Genomic DNA, 9,382 nt, shown 5'->3' on the forward strand with positions numbered 1-9,382 from the left:
CACATAACTGCTATGTCCTTGGTTTGATTCCAGATGGAGACCTGTTATGTCCATCCCCCTCTCTCTGTCCTCAAGTTTCCTGTCGCTATTCTACAGTATCTACAGTGTCTACAAAATGTGAAAAGCGTGATTTGGTGCTTTAGGTCACTGGTTCCCAAACAATGGGTCAGGATCCATTTTGGAGTCGGGACCAAATACCACTTCTTTCCTTAAAATGTATAATTTCAAAGATTTAATTTTCTAAATCATTTCGGTAAATGTTCAATTCCATAAGTTTCATAAAACAAACATTTCACTATTTTTAAATGGGCTTATGTGATTCATTTCAAATGTTGTTTTTCTTTGTAAGTTTGGGTCACAGAAGACCCAAACTTTTGGGTCTCAAGCTGAAAAGGTTTGGGAACCTCTGCTTTAGGTGAGAGTTAGTAACAGTCAGTATGTCATTTCCACAAACGTTTTTATTCAAGGAATAATTAAATATACAATATACATGTTACACCCGCCCATCCTCCTCCTGCTGCTGTCTCGCTGACTCCTACTCAGAGTCTTGGTTCTCCATAAAGCCTCCACCCCTCCATCTTGCCAACTTTGGTGAAGAAGGCCAGAGTTCCCAGTCCAAGACAGGCTCCTGTACCAGTCATTGCACTGTGGGCTGGAAAGGGGTAAAACACACACACACCAATATGAGCATGCCTGCCCCGATGAAGACTCTTTTGGAGTCGAAACATGTTGGCTTTTTTAAACATTTCTAAATAAAGTACCTTGATTTTTATCCACCCTCTCCTCATTTTTAAACATTTGAGTGCTCTGCTTTTCTCTAGTATTTGCATTAGATAAAGCATAATGACATTTTGCCTTCTATAGGTTGTTAATGGTTCTACATGCTGGGGACCCATACTAAACATTTCTAACATAAAACGTTGGTGTACTCAACATGTCCGGGTTCACTTTTTGGCTACTAGGCTAAAATCTTATCCAATGATAACAAAATATTACACGTTTTGGGTCTGAGAATCTAAATCTTATCAAATAGTGTTCCGTGGCTCAAATGCCAAATAATTAAATAATGGACCGGGATATGAAAAAGGTCGAAAACCAGAAAACGACTGCTTTATTTTTTTGTGTGTATTCTGTATTGGTAGAGTGCAAGTGTCTGTAATACTACTTACTCTTTGCTCCAAGGAATATACCCGAGGCACAGCCTCCAACAAAGTAGTTCACAGGGTCATCGGGAGCATCACGAGCCTGAGCACTGAGACACGTGGCCATACCAAAGATTGCTCCCAAGGATGCTTTAGAAACAGAAACACACACATACACATCTTCAGTTCCACTGGTCGACCAGAGCGGCAGATTACAATGTTCAACAGCCATATGTAGTACTTTATACTTTAAAGCTTTTCAGAAGAGGCTGGATGTTTATAGGCCACAGCCTACACAATATTTTTGTTACAATGTAGGCATTCACTTAGCAGACACCTAGCCCTGAATCGCTAGCCATCGTTAGAAAGTTCAGACTGAGTGTCAGGCTAGCATACAGTACACCCTTATCCAGAGTGAGATTGGAGTAAAAGTGACATGACGCTATGAAACCTCACCAGCCTACAACAGGGTATGTGATGGATGAGTTGGATTATGGAGACTGGAGAGGTGAGTTTTCAGACAGTAGCAGCATGTTTTGTTTGGTCAATAGACTAGTTCACTAGTATGACATCACTAGTACAATCCTCAGTCTTAGTTTAATTTAACTCAGACTAGTGTGAATACCTGAAGGTCATCAGTGACCAAAATGTTGCCTACTTCAAATAGATTATCCTCTTGTACCAAGCAGCTCAACTACATTTTTCTATTTTATTATTGATGTGCATTTGCCTACACACCTGCTCCTTCTACGCCTCTCTCTAGGTGTGTGAAGGTTGTTTTCTCAACAACTCAGACTGTAGAAATTAAGATGTTGGTGCATTGATATTACTAGAATGTGATATAATGTTATTCATAGTTGCATAATATGTTCATGTCAGATATATTAAACCGTCCTAAAGTCGTCTCTTCGGTGCTACTGAAAAAATTCTGACGAGCCGAAATCATTTCGGCACTACAGCGCCGAAACAGCGCTAAAATAGGAGTATGAATCGGCCCTTAGTTGGGTCAAATTACTTACCCATGGTAACAGTTGCACCGGTGGCCCTCTGGACAGCAGCCATTGCAGAGTCAGGCTGGAATGCTACAATGTGATAGGCTGAGCCTACCAGACCTGCAAAACACAAAGCAAGAAATGTGTCAATATCAAATGCCACAAAATTGTAATAGCCTAATAGGTTTAGGTTATATCCACCTGCCCTGGAATACATTGTGTAGTATGACGCATATCCACTGACAAGCCCTAGCCCTAGATTCTCCTCTATGATGACTCTGAGTTCCTGTTTTGATTATATAGTTGTGTATATTCGTACGTCTCTAATTGTTTTGATGAATTGAAAAAGGTGGGCCCTATTGTAAACAAGTGTAATGCTTTATGTGTCGTCCACTCATTGTTAACAGTTGTTGTATCGAGTTGTACTTGAAATGTACTGTAATTCTGCAAACTATTAATAAATCAATCAATCAATCAAAAAAGCCCTTACAATTAGCTACAATATGTGTACGGGTGGAGAGAAGACAATTAACACTGGTCTTTTGGACTCAACTTTAGGACACTATTATTCACTGGGGACAGTGTTGAGGGAGTTCAACTGGGGACAGTCACACATACATTACATAGATACACCACCTGCAGAAGCTAAAGGATAAAGGTGTTATAACAAAGGCATTACAACTAAGTTCGTAGAGTCACGCCGCCAATTAACACGTGACAATGAACATAAGTAAATTCATCATAATGCTCACAAACATGAATGAATGCTGCAGTGTTTACTAGCAGCTAAGTGACGTTAGCTAACATGCTAGCCAACCTGAGTTGTCATAGCTTCGCCTGTGCTGTTGTTGTTCCATGATCTTTACGCAGACAAACGCCGGGTTGTTTGAATGACATGGTGTTTACCTAAAGCAGTGCCTAGTTTGGTGGTGATCCATGTCTTCTCAACACAGTCTTTGCCTTCCTCGAGTTCCCAGTAACCCATTTTGGATTTGATTTCACATCCAAGGACATATATACACACACACGAACGACACTGTCTGGTTTTCTCTCGCGAGACTACAGTGAAACTTTATTGACACATCGTCTTAAGGAAATAGCCGATCTGCAAGCTCACGGCGCGTTGCATTCGCCACGGGTTGTGAGCTTGTAGATCGGCTCCATCAGAAACGCTGAGCCAAAAAGGCTGCTGATGATGACATGACAGCTTGGACCATATCCGGGTCATGTCTACAGGTGAGCATCATGTTGCAGAAAAACTCCTCCAGACAGTTATGAGATATAAACAACATCCTCCTCATCGTTGCTGCTGAGTGATGGCCCACCCGATGGCTCAGCCAGAAACCGCCTTAATAGAGTTGTTTTCTGGGGTCGCGACAAGCGGTTGCAAAGCTAAACTAAATACATTTGACTGGGATCTGGATAAATGACGTGTCGCCAAGGAAACCGTTAAACCGTTATGTTAGCATTTTATTTGAGCTATCCACACAGCCATCCAATGTGTGTGGGACTATAGCATTCACTTTCATTATGGGCATGGCAGAGAATGTAAACAGAGTAGACTAACAGTAAACCTTAGTCAGACTCTGGAGATGCTACTGCATGCTTTATTTGCAGGGTAGTAATAAGATTAGCTTAGCTTACTTAATGCTAGTCGTGGTGCCTCGATCCTCCTAGTATCATAAGTCATTTAGCTCTGGTCCATACTAATGCCAATGCAAAGGAGCTAATACTTGTGTTAACCAGAAAGACTGTATAAACTAAGCCTACAGGTCAGACTTCATTGAGTTTCTGTATTGGTGTTCTTATCATTCTTCTCACTGTTATTTTCAGTTCCTGAGAAGCCACCCTGCCCTCACCTATGTGTTAATGTCCTATAACTTGATGTAAGCTCCGGTGTGACTATACCGGTAGCAGTCCTTGGGCGAGAGGCCAGCTCCCAGACGTCAGTGACATGTCAAACTCGCCGTCCCCAGTCCAAATCAGAGAGGCCAACGTCCACCTAGCAGCCGTGCACCGGCACGTGGCAGAGCTGGAGGAGAGACTGCAGGCAGCAGAGAATACCGTGAGGGAACAGGCAGAGAGTCTGATACGCAAGGATGAACAGATGAGAGCTGCCTCTCAGGATATAACGGAGACAAAAGACAGGTGAGGAGAGCAGTGGGTTGTAATCTTGTAATAAAGAAAAGTGACTACGGGCCAGGCCACAGTGAACCTTAGCTCAGCCATGGCATATAGTAGAATATACAATTTACACATTTAGCAGACGCTCTTCAGTCATAATCCAGAGTGATTTACAGTAAGCATGGATAACAGAAGGTAATACATCAATACATACATAGAAATAGACATCTAGGATCAAGTAAACCAAGAACCTATCATCATTCAGTCTAACAGTAGGATATCCATAGAAAACCAATAATCTGTACATTGAAACTATAAACACTATAGGAGGACACTGTCTATTAGCCGCAAATCTAAAGTTGCAAATTGTGGCTAACTGTCTACATAACATGTTATCTAAATTGCATTGCTAGCCTTTGTATAATAAGTCTGCAAAGTGAGTCTTCAGACTACAGTGGAAGATTGGGTGTGAGTCTGCAGTTCTAATTGCAATGGGGAGGTAATTTCATACTAAACAAAACACTGATATCTTTAAGCGATATAAGAAGAGAGTGCATTTAGTTGATGACAATTATCTACTTAATAACTTTATTGAACAATGCTTCTATCCATCTGGACTGAATGGTCAGTAAAGATTATGCGGGGAGAAAAAGAGTGTATTGGAGTTTACTGTTTCCTATGTGAACTGTATCCTAAGCTCCTTTGTCCCTAACGCTTACGTTCTCTTTTCACAGAGAAATCTCTTTTCTTAATGAAAAGCTTTGCCGGTATGAGGAGACCATCCATCACTACCAACAGTCCTTGAAAGAGAGAGAAACGCTGATTGTTCAGCTGCAGCACCGTTGCCACCTGCTGGACGATATCTGTAAGAGCAGACCCACTCTGGACAGCATGCTAGCGCTGATGGCCGAGGCAGAGAGACTCGGACCCGTAGCTGGAGTGGTAGGAGGGCCAGGGGAGTCGGGTATGGCCAACTGTTCCCTGACAGATGTGCAGTCGAGCTGCAGCCCTAGCAGAGTAGTACCAGTCTCTGACTACTGCAGCCCCAGTAGAGTTGTTTCCAACCACAAAGACTTTTCTCTGAGCGAGGACGATGATGTAGACAGTCAGGACATGGATGACATGGGCTTTGGGACCACCGTTTAGACTAGTGTGAGCAACTTGGGTTTGGACTACTGATGGCAATCAAAACATTTTTGCACCAATCTACAGTATGTTGGACAAAGCTTGGCAAATGAATATGAATGAAAGAGATTGTCATTGGGACCTACTGTTGAGCCAGCCCATTAGATTGATATGAATTTAAGTTACAGCCTTGCATTATGGGTCTAGATATACAGTAATGTAGGATGGTGGAGGCATTGCAACAACACCTGGGCCCATGGTGATGCTAGCGTCAATAGACTTGTCCAAGAGGAGCGTGCCCCCACCCCACATAAAATAACGAAACAAACCGAAACACAGATAATCAGAATAAGAAACTGGTACAAAGTCACTGTGGTAAAAAGAAATGGCCCCATCTACATTATCTCGAAATGTTTTCTGCGGGTCATTAGATTTATTAAGGTACAAAGTGCATTATTCTTTAGTCTTCAAATAATTTAGTTACAGGGCACACCTTGTCTCGCAAGAGAATTTAACCCTTGTTTTCAAGTTTGTATATTAATAATATCCTAGTTTGATGCCTTAACCTCAATTCATACTTCATCACACGACAATGTCACTCGTTGCTAAGCCAGAAAAGCAACACCATCATGCAATGATGATAAGGGTACGGTCACACCTGCATTAGAGCCCATTGTAGCCAACGCATACTCCGGGTATATATCCGGTTTTCTGGTGTGTTAGACATGCTGGATGCTGGAGTGGTTGGCTTACTGAAGAAGAAGAAAAGTGAAATGCCTGGTAAACCAGGGCTTTTTTTCCCCCTGTTGGTTGACACCCGGTCAAATTGACCAATGTTGGGCTCCACACTTTGGAGCCCAAAAGCGCCGCCTCAAAATGCCACAGCGGGGACACTCCACCCCTTTGCTCCTTGAACAGGATACTCACGTCACGCTTCTGAAGAATGTGTGAGACTGTGCCCTTAATTAGGCTCTAGAGTCTAGATACTGCTTTACGCAGCTAATGCATATCTTTTTCAGTGTTATTTAGCGTTACTATGTTTTAGTTTTTAGTTTGCATGTATGTCAGTTTCTCCTCTTATATTGAAATTAATAATTTATTAAATATTAATTTAATTTTTCACTTATGCAATCCAGGTTTTATCGTTACATCTATTTCTTTTATTGATCTTTTATGGTTTCCCACCCCTCATATAGTGCATTGTTGAAGAGGAATTGGCAGAATGACCACATAATTCAGCTCAAATAATTTAAGATTGACATATGAGATTCACTTTTACATGGCCAGTGTACATATAAAACCGGTCTGAATTGCATAAGTGGAGAAAGATCTTTTTTTAGATTTTTTTTATGTCAGTGAGAATGCAACCAAAGTGAATGTAATGACTGAAGGCCTGCCTTGTTAACAAATTAATTATGAAATAATTCAAAGTGAAACCAAAATCTTCTTGGTCTCTACTAGGTCTATATAACTGCTAATTACTTAAAGTAGTCCTGTAATGAATGACTGAATCATTAATTATTAATCATCAGTTACACAACTGAAACTTTGTATGTTCCTCTTAATAGCACTATTGGGATTACAAACATGTTTATAGGCTAATACAAGTGTAAATGTACTCTATACACTTTAGCAATGCTTTCACATCTTCTCACATAGTTCACCCACAAAATGACCTTTTCTATCAATTACTCACCCCATGGAGCCTTGAATTCATGGAGTTTTGATTTGTCGCATTCCTGATCTAACATTCCAAGAATTAATTAAATTAAATCAAACTCCACAACAACTCTCACAGTGTAATCCAGTGTGGACTACTATCCAGGTTATAAAATGTTTCAAATATAGTGATGCTCTTGTTAAGAGTTGGTGACGGTGTATTATTTACTTAAATTCATCATATATTGGAATATTAGATCAGGAATGTGACAAAAACGAATGAATCTCTATGATTTCAAGGCTTCATGGGTTCAGTAATTTAAGTCATAAAAAGTCATTTTGTGGGTGAACTATCCCTTTAAACCTATTTTATAATTTAAAGGAGAAAACTGTTGAACGGTAGCCTGTAGCCTTTGAGATTAAATAATTGCACTTCAACTGTATTTTGATGTATGTAAAATTCACTTAACGGGGACCACTGCAGAGACCCAGGGGATTGAATCCTCGCAAGGCAATCACTTGTTACCGGTTCGATTCAGTACATCAAATACAGAGAGACAGTTTGTCCCCAATATGGCTCCATATGTAGTGCCTCAGTAGACTGGAATCACAGGCAAAACAATGCCTCTAGCATTGGCCAGGCGTCCCAACAAACACAATTGGTCAATGAGACAAACACCCTACACAAGTACACCCTCCCTAAAGACCAACGAGCAGGGGTCGGCAACGACAAGGAGAATTGTGAATTGACAGAATGACCAAATTGGGAGAAAAGGGTGGAAAACATTTTAGAAATAATCCAATAGGCCCAATCTCCTACTGTACAGACTTTAATGGAGCTCTATGCAAAACTTCCTGCTGGGCTGTCGGCCACTGAAACCCTGATGGTTCGTCATGCTTCCTGATCGAATTTACAATATGGTATCCTGTAGGCCTACTCTATTCTGTAGATTGCAGAGTTTTGGCTAATAATATGGCTTAACAATGAAATCTATTTCCAAGAGTTAGTAATTTCCAAGTTCCAAATACCTCAATACAACTTTTTAAGATATGTGCACTTGTGTTCTTCATACTACATATCTGTCATTACAAGTTGATTTGTACAGGTTCCAGCATGTAATATTCCACAGTGTCTTGGTGAAGGAATAATAATGATATTGATACAAAAAAAAACTAAATTCATTCTGACATTTGACTGGTACTCGAGAGCAGATATGTTTGTCCTAAGATCGCTGTTGTCAACCAGGCTGCTGGCCAGTCCATGGAAATGCTGGTTGGTGGTTGTTTTACTTAATGTTCCTGTCTGACTGAACATTGACAAGCAGCCTGGTACTCACCGGCTTAATTGACTTGGCAGCTAATTGGCTTGCTGCTTTTGAGAAATATTTGAGAATTTATTGTTATCAGTTTAGTTGTTGAATTGAAAGTGATTGCTGCACAGACAAGAATGGTTCATAATAACCACTGCTGATGGTCTATTGTCTCTCCCTGCTGTTACTGATGTGTACTGTCCGTATCTTTTCATTCCCTATGCGCGACTGCCTCATACTTGTGTGAACTTACTTAAAATACTACCGTACTTTTAATCGTGGCTATAGGCTATATATGTTTTTGTGTGTCTATGCTGGAAGGAATTCACATGGAAGCTACTGTATAACAGATAGCAGAATTTCTGTTCTGTTCGGTGCTGATCTGTGAAACCTTACATTTCAGTTGTAAACCAGAAATGTCTTTTATAACCATCACGCCTGACAACATGAATAAATTATTTATTTTATACTCTGCTGGTTGGTTGTTGTCATGTTTGAATCGGTTTAAAATAAAGTTAGTGTTAGAAGGCCATAACATTTTATTTTTTTGTAAGATCAAATGTGTTATGTTGGCTCTGGCCTGGAGTATGGACATGTACCATCCCCCATGGCCAACATCACCAATGTTTTATCGAAAATAGCTTGTCACACCTCCAATCCCCATGGACAACTTTATTTATTTATTATTAACATTACTTTTTTGAGCTCCTATGCACAGCTTTGTGTGTCTGTATGAGCACGAAATGTGCTCAGCTGATTGACTGAGCATGGAATGTGATGTACGATGATAAGAGCGCCCCTCACTTCACACGAGTGATTTTTGATCCCCCCCGGGCGCGTTCCTGGGGGTCTATATCATCATGCTATACTGACATCAGGTCAATGTAGAAACTCCATATATGGATAGACGACTATAGCATCGTCATTGTGACACGCATCCACAGTTGACTCACTGGCATCGTCATCGTCACAAGCATCCTTAATTAAGTTACAACCTATATATCTCAACGATATTTGGCTTTACAACCCA

At 40.6% G+C, this 9,382-nt stretch overlaps 2 protein-coding genes across 4 annotated transcripts; one reads left to right on the forward strand and one right to left on the reverse strand.

Moving 5' to 3' along the window:
- Positions 1 to 440: 440 nt before the first annotated feature.
- LOC308319916 (NADH dehydrogenase [ubiquinone] 1 alpha subcomplex subunit 11-like) lies at positions 441 to 3,173 on the reverse strand. Its single transcript, XM_080770148.1, has 4 exons — positions 3,041 to 3,173; positions 2,162 to 2,254; positions 1,170 to 1,292; positions 441 to 652 (listed from the first exon to the last, which is right to left on the reverse strand). Exons 1-4 carry the CDS (start codon positions 3,117 to 3,119, stop codon positions 540 to 542), a joined length of 408 nt encoding a protein of 135 aa, XP_080626274.1. The 5' UTR covers positions 3,120 to 3,173; the 3' UTR covers positions 441 to 539.
- Positions 3,174 to 3,348: 175 nt separating this feature from the next.
- Positions 3,349 to 8,826, forward strand: vmac (vimentin type intermediate filament associated coiled-coil protein). 3 transcript variants are annotated; one of them, XM_080769453.1, is made up of 3 exons: positions 3,349 to 3,370; positions 3,968 to 4,282; positions 4,993 to 8,826. In XM_080769453.1, exons 2-3 carry the CDS (start codon positions 4,089 to 4,091, stop codon positions 5,402 to 5,404), a joined length of 606 nt encoding a protein of 201 aa, XP_080625579.1. In that variant the 5' UTR covers positions 3,349 to 3,370; positions 3,968 to 4,088; the 3' UTR covers positions 5,405 to 8,826. The 3 variants fall into 3 exon arrangements, with proteins under 3 accessions (XP_080625579.1, XP_080625578.1, XP_080625577.1); XM_080769452.1 differs by lacking the exon at positions 3,349 to 3,370 and adding an exon at positions 3,389 to 3,595; XM_080769451.1 differs by lacking the exon at positions 3,349 to 3,370 and having other exon boundaries at positions 3,389 to 4,282.
- The last annotated feature ends 556 nt before the right edge of the window (positions 8,827 to 9,382 follow it).

Source organism: Protomyctophum bolini, assembly GCF_963924005.1.
Source record: "Protomyctophum bolini genome assembly, chromosome: 8".
NCBI lineage: Eukaryota > Metazoa > Chordata > Actinopteri > Myctophiformes > Myctophidae > Protomyctophum > Protomyctophum bolini.

Bases quoted from the DNA above. Each gene is read 5' to 3' on its own strand.
- vmac (XM_080769453.1), top strand. From the start codon at position 4,089: ATGTCAAACTCGCCGTCCCCAGTCCAAATCAGAGAGGCCAACGTCCAC. The intron at 4,283-4,992 runs GTGAGGAGAGCA...CTCTTTTCACAG, and splicing joins ATAACGGAGACAAAAGACAG to AGAAATCTCTTTTCTTAATG.
- LOC308319916 (XM_080770148.1), bottom strand. From the start codon at position 3,119: ATGGGTTACTGGGAACTCGAGGAAGGCAAAGACTGTGTTGAGAAGACA. The intron at 2,255-3,040 runs GTAAACACCATG...TGTGTTTTGCAG, and splicing joins CAAACTAGGCACTGCTTTAG to GTCTGGTAGGCTCAGCCTAT. The intron at 653-1,169 runs GTAAGTAGTATT...ACCCCTTTCCAG, and splicing joins TATATTCCTTGGAGCAAAGA to CCCACAGTGCAATGACTGGT.